Source organism: Maniola hyperantus, chromosome 20 (assembly GCF_902806685.2).
Source record: "Maniola hyperantus chromosome 20, iAphHyp1.2, whole genome shotgun sequence".
NCBI lineage: Eukaryota > Metazoa > Arthropoda > Insecta > Lepidoptera > Nymphalidae > Maniola > Maniola hyperantus.
In genome coordinates, this window is record NC_048555.1 from 10,693,762 (window position 1) to 10,712,209 (window position 18,448).

At 37.8% G+C, this 18,448-nt stretch overlaps 1 protein-coding gene across 15 annotated transcripts in view; it reads right to left on the minus strand.

Annotated features, from left to right (window-relative positions):
• Positions 1 to 18,448, minus strand: part of Trpm (transient receptor potential cation channel, subfamily M) — a 215,297-nt gene that overhangs the window by 183,585 nt on the left and 13,264 nt on the right. For 11 of the 15 annotated variants that reach the window (XM_069505409.1, XM_069505401.1, XM_069505408.1 and 8 more), the window contains exon 2: positions 5,299 to 5,373. The exons of the other annotated variants lie outside the window; for them this stretch is intronic. In XM_069505409.1, coding sequence (XP_069361510.1) covers positions 5,299 to 5,373 — 75 coding nt within the window. The remainder of the gene's footprint in view (positions 1 to 5,298; positions 5,374 to 18,448) is intronic. 15 annotated transcript variants of the gene reach the window in all.

Here is an 18,448-nt window from a genome sequence, read left to right on the forward strand (position 1 = left end):
GTTTTGAAATTTGTGTAGTCCACGCGAACGAAGTCGCGAGCATAAGCTAGTTCAGTATAATACCATACATTACAAAACGCCAAGCGGTGGATGAATTCGAACAAGAATTAGATTTGACAAGACACGTCATCATCATCATGATCAACCTATCATATTTTAGAATGAGAAAGAGTTTACGCCATAGTCTACCATGCTGGCCAATTGCGGATTGGCAGACTTCACACACTTTTGAGAACATTATGAAGAATTCTCATGCATGCAGGTTTCCTCACGATGTTTTCCTTCATCGGTAAAGCCAGTGATAGGTATGTATTGCTTAAAACGCACATAATCCCGGGATCGAACTCGCGACCGCAATAGAAGGCCAATATCTTAACCACTAGACTATCACGGCTTACATATATGTATAGCGCATATGCCATCCTATTACAAATTGAATTTTATAGTTGAATCTTATTATATTGCCGCTAGTTTCGTGGCCATACTGAGCTAATGGCATGAGATAAACTCGCGAGAGGTATGGGTATACTTACTCCGTGTTTTAAATTATCAGCTTAAACCCTTTGAGCTAAGCCTAGGCTTGATTAAAATCTTTAGATGTTTACTTTAGAGTAGGTATTTAGACTGTACAAAGCCTGAATATTTCTTGGCCTTCTGAATAACTCTCTGAAATTCAGTTCTGTGGGATACACAGTAGCTTTGTTGTTACGATGTCAGTCTCCTATTCAGGGTTCCGTGGTTCAATACCTGGCTCAATCTCCTATCCTATTTTATCGGAGTTATTGAGTACTTTGAGCAAGTAGATAACCACACTACAGAAACAAAAACAAGGATTCGAACTCGAAATTCGAACTCAAACTCAAAGCATTTATTCAAAGTAGGTCGGTCCCTACTTTGAATAAATGCTTTGAGTTTGAGGTAGGTACATTTTTTAGGGTTCCGTACCTCAAATGGAAAAAAGGAACCTTTATAGGATCATTTTGTAGTCTGTCTGTCCGTCTTTCCGTCGTGTCTGTCAAGAAAACCGATAGGGTACTTCCCGTTGACCTAGAATCATGAAATTTGGCAGGTAGGTACGTGTTATAGCACAAGTAAACGAATAAATCCCAAAACCGTGAAAAAAAATGTGATAATAAACAAATAATTAGTAGATATTTTAAATTTTCAAAGTAAGATAACTATACCAAGTGGGGTATCATATGAAAGGGGTTTACCTGTATATTCTAGAATAGATCTTTATTCATTTTTATTTATAAGAGTTTTCGATTTATCTTGCAAATTGTCGAAAAAAATACCCGAGTACGGAACTCTCGGTGCGCGAGTCTGACTCGCACTTGGCCGGTTTTTTACTGTCAATAATTATCGTTAATTTTGTAAGATAATGATGTAGTGGTGATAATTAATGACGTAAACTTAAAAAAATTAAAGCCACCAGGGTTCCAAGCGCGCCCAGGGCGCTTTATAAATCAAGGGATTCTGAATTTCTAACCTTATATTATAGTAGCTCATGGCTGTCTCTGGACAATAGATACTCATTATGTGAAGCGCAAACTAAAAATACCTTTCCTCGTATAAAATAAAACACGTCGAGCCTTATCATAAAGTCATTAAAAGATAATCTATTTTCATAGCAGTTAATTTACCAGTCGACCCAGTTAACTGATATTTTATTAAGGCCTTGGACCCACAATAAGCGCGACGGTAGTGACGCGCGTAAGCATGTTCTGTACGGCAGAACGTCCCACTAAAGTCAAAGTCATTTAATGTGATAGGTCAAAACTCTACCATCAGCAATCCAGAATGCGAAACTGCTGAGAATATACCAGTAAAAAACTTGACAGCTGCTTTTTAGGGTTCCGTAACTCAAAGGGAAAAAAAGGCACCCTTATAGGATCACTTCGTTATGCTGTCTGTCGTGCCTGTCAAGAAACCTAGAGGGTACTTCCCGTTGAAATAGAATCATGAAATTTGGCAGATTAGATAAGATTACAATACTAAGTGGGGTATCATATTATGAAAGGGCTTTATATGTACATTCTAACACCAATTTTTAATTATTTTTATGCATAATAGTTTTTGATGTATCGTGCAAAATGTCGAAAAATACGAATGTAGTACGGAACGCTCGGTGCGCGAGCCTGACTCGCACTTGGCCGGTTTTTTTAACACAAGTAAATTACTTTTGTGTGCAGTTTCAGCACGAAACGACACGCCACGTCACGCGCTATGTGTGTTTAAGGCTTTATCTGATATTTTATTGAAAGCGTCAAACGACGAGGCTAGGCACTAATTAGACTAAAACCTCACTAAAACCGTCATGACCAAAATCAATATGGCATTTCCCATCTAGATTAGAATCATGATTTGAAATTAATGGCTATATTATCTTCGTCAAAATACAATAAATATTGTTATTTTATAGTTAACCCTGTTTTTCATAGCTGATACCCGCGCAGCTTTGTCCGCATGACAAGGGTCTCTAAAAATCCCGTGGAATCAGTTTTAAGGTTCCGTACCTCAAAAGGATAAAAGAAACCCTTATAGAATCACTTCGTTGTCTGTCTGTCGTGTCTGTCAAGAAATCGACAGGGTACTTCCCGTTGAAAAACTAAAATATGTTCATGAACAAATAATTGGTATTTTCAACTTTTAAACTAACTATTCCAAGTGGGGTATCACATGAAAGGGCTTCACTTGTGCATTCTAAAACAGATTTTTATTTATTGTTATGCATAATAGTTTTTGATTTATCATGCAAAATGTTGAAAAAATACGATTGTGGTACAGAACCCTCGCTCGGTGCGCGAGTCTGACTTGCACTTGGCCGTTTTTAGGGTTCCGTACCTCAAAAGGAAAAACGGAACCCTTATAGGAAACCAAACCTACAGGGTACTTCCCGTTGACCTAGAATCATAAAATTTGGCAGGTAGTAGGTCTTATAGCAGACATTAGGGGAAAAATCTGAAAACCGTGAATTTGTGGTTATATCACACAAAAAAATTATTTGTAGTCATGAACTATGAAGAGAAGATGATCTCTTCTAACCTAACCAATCCGAGTCGGGGTGCCCAGAAGAAAAATATTTAAAACCGATATCTTGAAAAGGCCAATTTCCAGAAGAGGACGCATACATGCTGATGGATGGATCCAAAGACGATGACCCGTTTGCACAACGATTTATCCGGTTCAAAGGACCAGACGGTACACGAAGCAACTACCCGTAATTGCTTCAAATTAATCCAATAAAAGACGGTATTTCACGGCAATTTAACTTATTTACGTCAAGAAAGTGCTCTTGAAAGCGTCTTTTTATAATTCACATAATAGCCTTTCTCTGTTGCAATGCACAGAGAAGATAATAAATAAAAGTGGCTTAGGGGAAACATTTTAGTTTTTTATGAATTTAATAACTTCTGGCCGAGTATTCCATCCGCGTAGATTTAGGTTATCTCGGAGGGACCCTTCCGACTCTGACTAGGTCCCTATATCAATGCAAAAGATATCACCTCGATCACGTTGCTCAACAAACAAACTTTCACAGTTTTGATATTACCTCTTCCTCTCTTCCTCTCTAGTTAGGGTTCCGTACCGCAAAAGGAAAAACGGAACCCTTATAGGATCACTTTGTTGTCTGTCTGTCTGTCTGTCAAGAAACCTACAGGGTACTTCCCATTGACCTAGAATCATGAAATTTGGCAGATCTTATAGCTGACATTTGGGAAAAAATCTGAAAACCGTGAATTTAGGGTTAGATCACACAAAAAAAATTAAATTGTGGTCATGAACTAATAATTAGTATTTTCAACTTTCGAAGTGAGTGCCTATATCAAGTGGGATATCATATGAAAGGTCTTCACCTGTACATTCTAAAACAGATTTTTATTTATTTGTATGCATCATAGTTTTTGAATTATCGTACAAAATGTCGAAAAAATACGACTGTAGTACGGAACCCTCATTGCGCGAGCCTGACTCGCACTTGGCCGGTTTTTTTAGTATTTGCTAGTTAGTTGTTGTTGTCTAGCGGTAATAGATATATACATTCTGGGAAAATTTCAACTTACTAGAACCAACAAAGCCTTTAAAAATAATATATTTACGATATCTGCAGTGCACACTCATAAAAGTTTAAAGGTACCAACATAAAGCGAGGTGTAAAATGCACGTGATATGCAAATTTTAGTTACCTTATATGAAAACGCGAACACTAACTAGGAAAAATGGCGTCACTGCATTTAAACTTTAAAATAATTTCACTGAAATGTAGGTTAAGTGATATTAAGTTGTTAATGCTCAAATTATTATACTTATTTTCATTATATACCTATCATAAAAAACATTTTTCAGCCAATAAAAAATATTTTTACTAGTTAAATTTAATTTCTAGTAAAGGCCACTGACTGACCAGTGAGGCGTCGCGTTCTATTAAATTCAAAAAATCCCACTTTGGGTTGCAAAAGTTTTGCTTTTAACGGTGAAGGAAAACTACGTGAAAAAACCTGCATGCCTGAGATTTTTATAATATTCTTACAGGTGTGTAAAGTCTGCCAATCCGCACTTGGCCAACGTGATGCCCTATAGCCTAAACTTTTCTCATTCTAAGAGGAGACCCGTACTCAGTAGTTGACTTGTAGTAGTAGATGGTTGATGATGATGATGATGATGACGATTCTACACGACCTAACTATGTACCAACTGAAGAGTCGCACAATTACATGAAAATAAATCAAATTCTCCAATAAATTAATAGGTACGAACTGAACACAAAAAACAAGCGTAGAGTTATTAATAATATGTCCAATAAAATGAACAATTTGAAATTGAACCAAATAAAATGAGAAAAATTCATACAGTGGCAATAAAACTAATAAATCACACACCTAAAACTGGAATCAGCAAATGTTTCAATAAAAAAAAAACATAACACACTGCAAACGGGAATCATGATCACAGCAAAAACGATCGCGATGTGGTCAATGTGAACACAAAGCTGAATACGATTTTTGGTAGGGATATATGGGGGACAGTAGCAGAACTGAATATTATGGACAAATCTAGCGGAATTCGGCTTCCATGTAGCATTTTGAAAAAAGCCCTTGAAATTCCGCTACAATATTATGACGTCATGAAATGTTTAGTACGAAGCGTCGTGCCTCCGCCGCGCGGACAAAATGCCAAAAGAGAAGTAGGAGAAAATTAGCCTTGTACTGCACGCACGCACACAAACGCGCGCACACATGCACACACACACACACACACACACACACACAAGAAGCATGCCTCACACGAGCTACTGACTTTATGTTTATCATCGAGTGGCAAAGACAGGGACAGCATTGCCAGGCCAACTTTCTTGAGTCCACTTTCCACCCTCTGTTAAAAATAAATGTAACAAAATATAAATTAAGCCTACAATCAGGAATATTTTTAGGGTTCCGTACCTCAAAAGGAAAAACGGAACCCTTATAGGATCACTTTGTTGTCTGTCTGTCTGTCTGTCGGTCCGTCTCTCTGTCAAGAAACCTACAGGGTACTTCCCGTTGACCTAGAATCATGAAATTTGGCAGGTAGGTAGGTCTTATAGCTGGCATTAGGGGAAAAATCTGAAAACCGTGAATTTGTGGTTATATCACACAAAAAAAAATTATTTGTAGTCATGAACTATGAAGCGCGAGCCTGACTCGCACTTGGCCGGTTTTTTTTATGTCGGTTAAAAATAAAACCGGCAAATGCTCTGAGAGCCGATTGGAGTATTTCGTAACTTAATAGGTAAGTAGCTACTTTATCAATAGGTCGTGTGACTCGTGAGTCGTGAATGAACAGGTGTGAGCGCACGGGCCAAGCCGCCTTTATCTGTGTTTATGTTAACATGGTATAAACAATGCCGTGGCCCGTGGGTGGTCACTGCTCACCATATTTATATATATGAGCGGCTTATAGCCCGTACAAAATCACTCATGACGCACCATTTTAACTCTTGGGTCAACTGTCATGTCAAAAGTACGGTTCAGGGCAAGCGCGGATCCAGCATTGTGGGCACGATGGGCATGCCCACAACCCTAATAGACTTGAGCCGTCACTCTTTCACGGTCTATTCAGGTCGATGATAGGCTGATGATATTGGTTATTATATCCAATGCCTTTATAAAATAAAATAAAAACAACTCTCCCAGTCAGCGCAACTACCCCAGCAAGATTTTTTTCTACTCTTCGCAGAGTAAAATCTTTGTTGCTGGCCTCATTGGCACAGAAGAGATTATCCGGGCTAGCTCCCCTAAATATACGCAAAGATGTGAACCTGGATAATATGCAAGAATGCACTATATCGATCATGAGTGAATTTATATTCCGACTCGCACTTGGCCGGTTTTCAGGTGGCTGTGCCCATAATCTTTTTTGAGCCCTGGATCCGCGCCTGGTTCAGGGGTTCACCTTTAAAATAAGGACTAAAATCGTACATTTGACACAAAAAATTAAAAAAGCGTTTAACCGATTTCGATGAAATTTGGTACAGAGATAACTTGCATCCCGGGGAAGGACATAGGCTATTTTGATGCCGGAAAATCAAAGAGTTGCCACGGGATTTTAAAAAACCTAAATACACGCGGACGAAGTCGCGGGCATCACCTAGTGGGTAAATATTTTACTGTTCTGGTCGTAACTAGTTGACGTTGATAAATTAGTGATAAGAGTTGTTAATCCCAGGATGTGATAGATTTTATGCCCGAAAATATAATTTTGTATGTTTACCTAATAAATAGTACTACAGCACTGTGGAAAAGTACAGAATGTTTTTAGGGTTCCGTGCCTAAAAAGGAAGAAATAAACCCTATTAGGATCACTTTGCTGTCTGTCTGTCGTGTATATCAAGAAAACCTATAGGTTAACTTCCCGTTAACCTAGAATCATGAAAGGCAGGTAGGTAGGTCTTATAGCACACGAAACGTTACGAAACCTGCATGCCTGAGAGTTCTCCATAATGTTCTCAAAGGTGTGTGAATTCTGCCAATCCGCACTTGGCCATCGTGGTGGACTATGGCCAACCCCTTCTCATACTGAGAGGAGACCCGTGCTCTGTAGTGAGCCGGTTATGGGTTGATCGTGAATGAATATCACATACAGAGTAGGGACATAATCTAAATATATAAAAGAGAAATACCACTCACTCACTCACTTACTCACTCACTCACTGACTAATCACGAAATCTCAGGAACCATAAAGCCTACAAACTTGGAATTTGGAAGGTAGGTTCCTTCTAGGATGTAGGTGCCAGCTAAGAAACGGTTTTGAGAACATCCCCCCCTAAGGGGGTGAAATGGGGGGTGGAAGGTTGTATGAAAGTCCTATGTTTTTGAAGTTAGAGTCGTGAAAATCGACATTTAGGTTAACAGGTTTAAATAATAAAAATCTGTATAAGTCATTTTGGAAAATTCCACCCTTAAGGGTGGTAAAATAGGGGGGAAAAGTTTTTATAGAATTTTTTTAAATATTGTTATTTTAACTTGAAATTTGAAACGTAGGTTCTATCTAGGGAGTCGGTCTCAGGCAAGAAACTAAACTAACTAAATTACCCTCCTAAGGGGGTGAAATGGCGGTTGAAAGGTTATATGAAAATCCTATGTTTTTGAAGTTAGAGATATGAAAATTGGCATTTAGGTGTTCTGGGTTCCCCGAGCCTTAAGGTGAGACTGAGTGAGTAGGTAAGTGAGGCCTTTTGCAGCGGGAAAATTTCAATTCTCATGAGAAACCAGAAATTTAACGCGGACGAAGTCGCGGGCAACTGCTAGTATAACATATAACATATAACATTATAAACGGTTGCATCAAATCTGTGAATCTCTTTGTGCCAATATTCCAGCAGCTTAGCATTCTTATTGTATGTAAATGTAGTTGCATTTCGTATCGCTTGTCACAGATGCATCCTAAAGCAGGTTTAACCTTGCTCCATCCATTCGCATCATACGATTAATGGTAATAGGATTGCTGAATATAGAATTTACTGGGACGTATATTTTTACCCACGACAGCCGGTATATGCAGTTGTGTATTTATTTGTTAGCATATTTAGGGATCCGTAGTGAAATAATTTGTTCTCATCCAGTCCGTCTGTCTATCTGTGGGTCACAGCCATTTAAAAAATAAACTTTGAGAACTGTAAAGTTGAAGCAAATTATTTCCCCTGGCGTATATGCGAGCAGCTTTCTAGTTTCTAGGTGCTTTGGGCTTAGTATTGATGAGTCAGTCTGTGAGTCTTACTTTCTTTTTATATATTATTAGCTGATGCCCGCGACTTCGTCCGCGTGGAATTAGGTTTTTTAATAATGCCGTGGTGACTTGACTTTGATTTTCCGGGATAAAAAGTAGCCTATGTCACTCTCCAGGTCTTTATCTATGCCCATGCAAAATCACGTCAATCCGTTGCACCGTTGCGAACCAACAAACAAACTTTCGCATTAATAATAGGGCACTGACTAGCTTAGTCGCGACTTCGTCTGCGTGGACTACACAAATTTCAAACTCCTGTTTTACCCCTTTAGGGATTGAATTTACAAAAATCCATTCTTAGCGGATGTCTAAACCGGTTAACCATGAAAAATACAATGCACGTGATTTTCACGCCGCTTTGGATGCCTCGTGTTTCTGATAAATATTAATTTACTGCTCGTATGTGAGGAATCTCGGCTAAACTTGTTCTAGGTCTTACTAGGCACCTAATAATTGTTACACGTGCAAATTATAAGTCCCGCAAATTGTTATTGCGCTGGATTACTCGCAAGAGACGATACCGCAGTCGCACGTCAGTAGAGTAGGTTCGCTACTCGAGTTTCGTACATCTACTAAAAACAAAGAATTCTTCTTGAACTTTAATGTCAAACTGCTGATCCGTCGCCATTTTGCCGAGATTCGTAGGAGACGCATCGCGCGAGCGACGGCAAGGTGGGTATCGTGATACTAGTAGCAGATGCGTGGATACTGGTAGCGAAGTGTGCGAATCAACATACAAATGTATGTGAGATACTCCTCAGCGACTCATCTTCGAGACTCCCGTAGGATACTAGTCGTCTGTAAGTATCGTAATGTAAAAAAAGGCCTAAGACATGTCACCGATTCATTATCGAAGGGTTTTTTTAAGGCGAGTCACCGAGGCTAAGCGGAAAAAACTGGTTTGCTAGATCAAATGTTTTAGGTATTTACTATTAAATAATGGCCTTGCTAAAAATATACAATATACCTAAAGACATTGTCTAAAGAATGTGCTACTTTGATACACAATAGGAAGTACTTCACTCGATCAGATAAAATCTTGAAATAAGCCGAAATAAAAGTCTAAAACGAATTACTTAATACTAAAATTTATATGGAAATATTTGTCTTTAAGTACTACAGAGAACTTGCTAAATTTTGGTTTCCAACAGGACTTCTATAATTTATTAAATTCAAACGTTTAAAACACAGAATTTGAACGTTACCAAGCGGTTTACTTCAAATCCACGCTGCCCGCCTCGGTGACTCGCCTTAAATTCGTTATAGGCGCACGCTTGACCACGATCACACCTGATGGGAAGTGATGATGTGGCTTAAGATGGGACGCGTTTGCCTAGAAGGTGCCTATTCACTCAGGTTTCACTCAGAGACTATTTACTACACTTTCAACGCACTGTCGCTGAAAAACACCTGTCCATACACATTAACCTAAACCAACAGCCCTGTATGTACTCATCCCTTACTCCTACCATATAAACAGAACCTGTAGGCTGTATGCCGTAAGTGAAAACAAACTCGGTGTCAGATTATGAATGTAACTAGCGACCCGCCCCGGCTTCGCATGGGTGCAACGCTTGGACGATCTAACCTAAGGACGCGCCTCGCATGATTATTCCCCTCTGTCAATAGTAATGGATTTTTAATCCACTGCGTTTATAAACACTGTTTGCGGAATCGATTTTGTCATTGTCAGAATCGTTTTCGATGTGTGACGACGTCTTACACGCTGGGTGAAAAATGCCTGTTTGTGCCGTTAGTGAGTGCAAGAACAAATCAAACACATCAAATTTACAAAAAGATGGAATTTCATTTCATAAGTAAGTATTTTTGGTGTAATAAACGCTTTCTATAAATTAAATTACATAAATTATTATAATAAAATAACAATCGAGAACTTTACCGATTCAGTAATTGAGTACGTAATAATTCGGTAGAAACGAGTCACACTTCTCACGAGACTATATTTTGTTTTTTCTAAACAATTGCAACCCTCGTTATATACAAATTAGGTTAAAATTTGAATACGCGTGAACAGCATGAAATTACGTAGTAGTAAAAATAACACTAGTCTCGTGGGAAGTGCGGTATACTAAAGACGGAGAGCCAGCGCCCAAAAAACTGTTTGAATTTACTAAGGCTAATTTTTTGCGCATACTGACCAGCTCTGTCCCCATATTCTGCTGACTAACCATTACAACTTTTATTTATATGCAATATACAAGTTATATAACAATTTTCAGCCTTAGTAAATTCATTTTATTACCTCGCAGGTACGACACCTTTGATAGCGCACCTGAGTCACTGTTCTCAGGTTCACTTGACTGACCGCAGTATGTTTGTGTACGCAACCATTCTAATGAACTATAAAAAAATTAGCCTTAGTAAATTCAAACAGTATTTTGGGCCCTGGCTCTCCGTCTATAGTATACCGCACTCCCCACGAGACTATTGTGTTATTTTTACCAAATTTTTCAGTATTAGATTTAATTGCATAGGACATAAGGTTCGATTTTTAAGAATCATGTGATAGTGATTGCGGTTCGATTATCGATATCGATGAAAACATTTTCTTTATTATTAACGACTAAATTACCGTCTTCAAGTCAAGTAAAGAATAGTTATTATTAATTACCACAATTTTTTCGCTACCTATACTTGTAATAAAACTGGTCGATTTCTGTGATTTCACGTACTTAATACATTTAAAAAAATATTAAAGCAACGCAATTTTAGTGATAGGCGAGAAACGGGGTAGGGTGTCTCTGAACTGGGTAATTTGTAGCTAAAAGGTGTACCTTTCTCAAGGATGAGGATTAGGTAATAATTTATCATAATCGTTTTATTTTTACAGATTTCGATATTTTTACAGAGAGAATCGCCAAGAATATACATAACATTAACCTAATGGTAAATAATGACGTGTTAAAAATAGAAGAGGCCACCGTGTGTGTTTACTAATTTATTTTCATAGTATCATATCTGTCTTATGGAATTTTGCTGTGGGGTAAAAGCGGCAGGTATTGAGAAAATTTTTGCATTGCTAATTTGTAAGGGCAATACGTGTAATATTTAATAACTTACATTTAATTTTTTTGGACAAAGAGTACACCATATTGGAATTACCATGTAAACCCAATGTGCAATAAATAAATGATTGATTGGAAAGAAAAAAACATTTTATTGATTGATATACCTACTAATTATGTTTGGTAGGTTTTTGCGCGGTCAGGTTTATTTTGTATTATATAATAATATAAGTCATTAATAAGCACATTTTCACTATCGAAATTTTAAATGAAAATTTCGTTATATAAAAAAATACAAAAGATTAAAAATGATATAAAATAAGTAAAAAAGTATGTGCATATTTTTTAAATAAATATTTTTCTTATTTTTACGTTGCATTATTAGTTTTTGGGATAATTACCTATTAAGTGAGGTGAATGTATGAATACGCTACGCTGACCAAACACTGGTTTTAAGTAATTAAATACGAGTAATAAATTCTTACTTCTACTTTTGTTTCTGAAAAACTATCGATATATTTTAAAATATCGATACGGTAGCATCGCAAATCAATTTGACTGTCTTACACTCGTAATGTCTTTGTATGTTGATGTATATAACTTATTAGTGTGCGTAAAATGTAGTAGTGTTGAAGATTTAGATATGTGTGTGTTAATAATGACACAAAACTTTGTTGAGTGAGTGTGTCAAGTTGTCTATGTAGTGTTTCCTCGTCCCGCACCAAAAGTGACAGAAATTTTTATTCGTAATATTAGGCGCGTTACAAGTCCATAGGTTAGATCGTCCAAGGTGCAACGTGATGTCAGATATCTACTCGTGTGGTGTCAGTGAGGAGATTATAGGCGCCGCGGCATCGCCGCCTCCGTCTCGTTTTGTTGCGCGTTAGTTTTAATCTTACAAATATTTCGTATTATTTTGATTTTGTGATATCTCGTAAGATATTATTCTAAATTAAATGATGTGAACGGCAATTTAGGTCTAAATTGAATATTACAGATGATTAACTATTGTTTTTTGAAAAGAATTACTAGTATGTCAGTAAAACTCGAAAGTAAGGCTTTGTTTCAGATCACATTTAAAAATCATAAAATCGAGTATTGTGAGCCAACCTTCAAAGATACATGTATGCTATCGCGGACTTTTTTGTAGAACTTTGTAAGAGAAACAATTTCACCATACATTGTTTTCGTGTAACTTTGACCATTTAGGCAGCGCACGCCTCCGAAACTGTCAAATGAGAGGATTTTTTCCGACTTAATTCACATTATTTCAATTTCCCTAGGGATCTCTAATTTTTTGAGAATTAAACTATGCCTTTATTAAACCTTCCTCTTGAATCACTCTTATCTATTGGTGAAAACCGCATCAAAATCCGTGGCGTAGTTTAAAAGATCTACGAGTTCATAGATACATACATACATACAGACGCGGGAAGCGACTTTATTTTATACTATATAGAGATGTCACATACATGATGTATTGTTTTCACCATTGACTTACTTCTTATGGACAGGGTTATTGAACAAACAAAATGGCACCGACTCATTGGTGCTTATGCACCAGCACCAATGCAACTTCAGGGACGAAAGAACCTACCTTGCAAACAAGTTTGTAGGCTTTATAGTCCCCGAGATTTCGAGATTAGTCAGTCAGTGAGTGAGTGGTATTTCGCTTTTACATAATATACTAATACTTATTACTAGCTGATGCCCGCGACTTCGTACGCGTGTATTTAGGTTTTTAAAATTCCCGTGGGAACTCTTTGATTTTCCGGGATAAAATTAGTAGATGTCACTCTCCAGGTCTTAAACTATACCCATGTAAAAAATCACGTAGATCCGTTGCTCCGTTGCGACGTGATTGGAGGACAAACCAATAAACCAACAGGCAAACACTTTCGCATTTATAATAATAGGGGTAGTGATTTACTTATGCAGTACATGACAGGTCGAAATGGCGATCGGGGAGGCTACGCCCCGCACACCCGCACAGTCCCCGCGCTAACCCGTTGCGGGCGAGTGCGGAGTGCGGGACGTCCCCCCGCCTCATACCCCGATTGGCCATCTCGACCTTTCGCGGACTATAGATATATATTATAATAAATATGTTAGTAATAAATAAATATAATAATAATGTATATTTATATATTCGGTACTAAGGTAATGGGTATGTAAAGCGTGAAGTACAAGTGACTAGGTCATAGGTATAGGTTACCTAACACATGTCTGTGGTTTGTACACGAATGCCCTTACATTTGATAATATCTAGATCTAATAACTAAATTGAATCAGATGTAATCATGATAGCACATGATAGTGTATACTGGAGTAGTATCTAAGTATAAAGTCGAAAGCTCGAAAGCCTCGATAGCTCAACGGTTAAAGGAGTGGTCTGAAAACCGAAAGGTCGCCCGCCGGTTCAAACTCCGCCCGTTGCACTATTGTCGTACCTACTCCTAGCACAAGCTTTACGCTTAATTGGAAAGGAAAGGGGAATATTAGTCAGCATGATAAACTTGGCAAATATTCTTTAAAAAAACCGGCCAAGTGCGAATCAGACTCGCGCACTGAGGGTTCCGTACTACAATCGTATTTTATCGACATTTTGCACGATAAATCAAAAACTACTTACTATATATATATCTCGTTCAAACCAATTTTCGGTGGAAGTTTGCATGGTAATGTACATCATATATTTTTTTTAGTTTTATCATTCTCTTATTTTAGAAGTTACAGGGGGGGGGAATTATATTAGAAACCTCAATATCATTTCTAAAGACGATATTCCAATATCATTTCTAAAGACGGATTCCATAGATACCCCAAACGTATGGGTTAAAAGAAAAAAAAATTTTTGAGTTTCAGTTCTAAGTATGGGGAACCCCAAAATTTATTGTTTTTTTTCTATTTTGTGTAAAAATCGAATACATCTACTTACCAAGTTTCAACAGTATAGCTCTTATAGTTTCGGAAAAAAGTGGGTGGTGACATACGGACGGAGAGAGACAGACAGAGTTTTTTGCCATTCGGCTACGGAACCTAAAAAGTAGGTCATGGTCATGCATGGAATTTCGTGGGAGCTCATACGAGACGGATTAAGGATAAGATTTAAGATGATGATAGATTGATGAAATACAACAAAATCCCGCCAAGTTCAAATTCATTGGCAACAAACATGATCTTGGCATTAAACTAATTTGTTCACTACAACACAAACATACTTGACACCATTACTGAACCTTAAGGTATGATTCCGAACCACGCTGCACGCAGCAGTGCTGCCGCAACAGTACTGTCGCAGCACTACTGGTCCCCATACAATCTCTATAAGCTTATGAGATTCAACATACATTCCGAGCTAGGCAGCAATGTCGCGGCAGCAATGTAGCGGAACATTGCTGCCTAGCTCGGAATGTAATCTCATATAAGCTTATAGAGATTGTATGGGGACCAGTAGTGCCGCGACAGCACTGTTGCGGCAGCACTGCTGCGTGCAGCGTGGTTCGGAATCATACCTTTAGACTAACTAAAGAACGCTAAAACGGTGACCACGCACCGCCGAAAAGCGTAGCGAGAAGACTAGGTGGACAGAGTCGAAGGGAGACGCTGGATTCAGGCGGCGCAAGACTGTGGGGAATAGAAAAATAATGAGTTTGACGTGAGCTACTCACAAATTAGTCTTTATTTTGACTAATTTCTTATACTGGACACTTTCAAGTACAGATCACACAAACACACACCCACACACACACACATACACTCACACATACATATGTTGTGAATCACCTACTAGGTATTTGTACTAGTTAATTGACTTTTATATTTTCATATTATTATATTATTGTAAAGCTTGTTTAAATTATCAAACGTACTGTTATAAATTTATAATTAATATCTATTTAAGTAATCTGTAAAAAATTGTAATCCTATTTGGCCTTATTTTCAGTCTGTTATTATGTAAAATTATATTGTATATATCGCTGTTGATTGCAAAAAACTAATAAAATAAAATAAAATAAAATAAACCTGTGAAGATGATATTGCTAAGGGCGAAATTTGAATGCCATAAGTCTACGTTGTCGCATTAGTTTACAAATTGAGAAAAACCAAATTAAATTAGAATTTTGCGGGCAGACCCGTGTCTTGGACCTAAACGCCACAAACTGTGAGTCAATAGTAAACACATCCTGCTCGAATATATTAAGTAACAAATAGTTGCCAAATAGTTCCTAACAAACAGTGACTAGTAATTCCTTTATCTATTGACACAGTAACTAGATGCAGAGGTATTCAAATACGGAGAGCATTGAGACGGAGGTTTACTTGTATGCGACAAATAACCCTCGAAATTAGTGCGATCAATAGTTGAACTAACTGATACAGATCTCTGGCATCTCCTTATCCATACTAATATTATAAATGTGAAGGTGTATCCATCTGTCTGCTAGCTTTTCACGGCCCAACAGTTAAACCCATTTTAATGGGTACAGAGATAGCTTGCATCCCAGGGAAGAACATGGACTACTTTTTGTCCCGGAAAATCAAAGTGCTCGCATGGGATTTAAAAAAAACCTAAATCCACGCGGACGAAGTCGCGGGCATCAGCTAGTTTGTTATATTTTACTACTAGCTGCTGCCCGCGGCTACACCCGCGTGGATTTAGGGTTTTTAAAAATGCCGTGAGAACTTTGATTTTCCAGGACAAAAGTAGCCTGTCGGTAGTAGCCCGTCCCCGGGATGCAAGGTATCTCAGACCCCGTAAAAACATTTAAACGCATGATATTCGAAATCCCGTGGGGTCACCACGATTTAGGAATGCAATTCCTTACAGCATCAGGGCTGAGAGGATGGGTCCTCGAGTTCAAAAAGTCTTTACTTGATAGGAACCTCCAATATAATAAAATTTATAACCGACAGTTTCTAAATCCCATCAGTTTTGGTTGTCAGGTCCCGTACAGCATCAGAATTGAGGAGTACAAATCCAAACTTCTTATGGGAAAATATCTATAGATTAAAAGAAAAAAAAACCGGCCAAGTGCGAGTCAGGCTTGCGTAACGAGGGTTCCGTACTACAGTCGTATTTTTGTCACATTACACGTTACAGTCGTATTGTTCGACATTTTGTTATATGTTAATCCTTGCTTAATCCTCTACTTGTCTGTGAAAGTCTGTGAAAGCGTAATGTGTATATTAAGTATTAACATAATAAAAAAACTGGCCAAGTGCGAGTCAGGCTCGCGCAATGAGGGTTCCGTACTACAGTCGTATTTTTTCGACATTTTGCACGTGTTACGCCACACACTTGAGCCAACCCGAGCCAATCCGAGCCAACCCGAGCCAACCTATGTGAGGCCGGCTAATCACTGCCCAGCCGGTCTATCACAGCCAATGACAGCCACTTACCGCCACTGACAGCGAATCACCGCCAACCGCAGCCTAACAGCGAATCACAGCCCACCTACCGGACGCCTTCGGTAGGGATACAGCTTTAAAAAGCCATGAGAGCTCATTTCGAGAGATATTATTGTACGTAACATGGTGTCAGCAAAAACTATGCCAGTTTGTGTTCTAAATATTAGTTAATCGGTAAATTCAGTGTAAGTAGAAATTGTGACAAGTAAATCAATGCAAATTAATAGTGATATAAATAAACAGTAGGTAATAAATACATCAGTGTAAGCAAAAACTAATGTGTTGTAAATAGTATTAAATATAAATCAGTGATTATTATTGCGATGAATGATTAATAAATAAATTGGAGCGATTATACTGCTTGCTGGTTTTTATTTAACCCACTGCTTCATCTCAGAAGTGGGATAGATAAGGAAGGCTATGTGGCATAATCGCGCCGATTCGGAAAAGACGGGCTGCTTTGTTTGTCCGCAAGGATAGAACAAATCACCACGTGAAAATTCATGTAAAACGAGCGGCAAGAAGACACTTCTGCGGCCCGGAAAATCCTTAGAAGAATTTTGGAAAGAGATATTCATCTGCAGTGTTTATGGTTTCGACACTCGATGTCAACCTTCCACAGCTACGTAGACATGTTAACCGAGGTATGATCCATCCATTACTCATTTCAAATTTTGATCCCGTTTATAATGATATTAATGCATAGTGTAAAATACGCAGCATCTCACTGAGATACCCGCAATTTGAATTCGCAGTTTAATTCTAGAAAACATACTTGGTGTCTTAGTTGAAGTGCTTCCCAACCACGCATGCTGTTTTTCCTATGTGGAAAACCATAAGAGTGCTATATCACCATACCGCTACAGTAAAAAAAAATATTATATGAGAGGTATCATGTTGTCTAAACTAAGGAAAAAGAACTAAAAATCATGCATAAAATGTTTAAAAAAAAAAAAAGACAGCATTATTTTTGAGTTTGTCCGTAAATAAATAAAATACCTGTACGTAAACTTAACAAGTAATTTTAAAAATAGTTTTCTAAAAACCCCTGACTGCGGTTTGCACCGCACCTTTTTCAGCCCGCACATTAAAGCGCATAAAATCCGCAACTTTGAGTTTTTTATTAAGTATTTTATGTACTTGGTGACACACGCCATCAAGACGAATGATGTATCATTTATCAAAATTGGTTAAGTTGTCGAGTAGTTACGAACAGACATACATATTTCAGGTCAAACAGTAACCCTTCCTTTAAGCTTCGCGTAAGTTAACAAAAATATCTAGTAATCGATGATAGCAGTTTTCAGACTACCCGCATATCTCAACCAGAATATTTTTTTGAAACAAGCTTTGACGTAATTTTTTTCATATTTGTAAACGGTTCAGTCGTAGTGTAATTCTAAGGTTAATTTTTTAAGTCGGTGATATTCCCGCCGCAGTCATACAGACTACAGAGGGCAGGTGTGAGATACGTATAAATGATTTTGATGGGCACAATGATATCAGATATTATCTTAAGAGTCAATTGCTAAACAGTTTCAGTGTGCTCAAACTCTGTTTTACATATTATCATATTTTACGTTGACTGTGGAGTTTCTTGTGAAATTAATTTTTATCTGGTGTTAGATTGTTGTAAAATGAATATAGATCTTTATAAGAGGGAGAGACGTCCTTCATAAACCAACCGGAAGCTACTTGTATTTAAACGATATTGTGTTCAAAGTTATCTTTCTTTTCTCGGAAC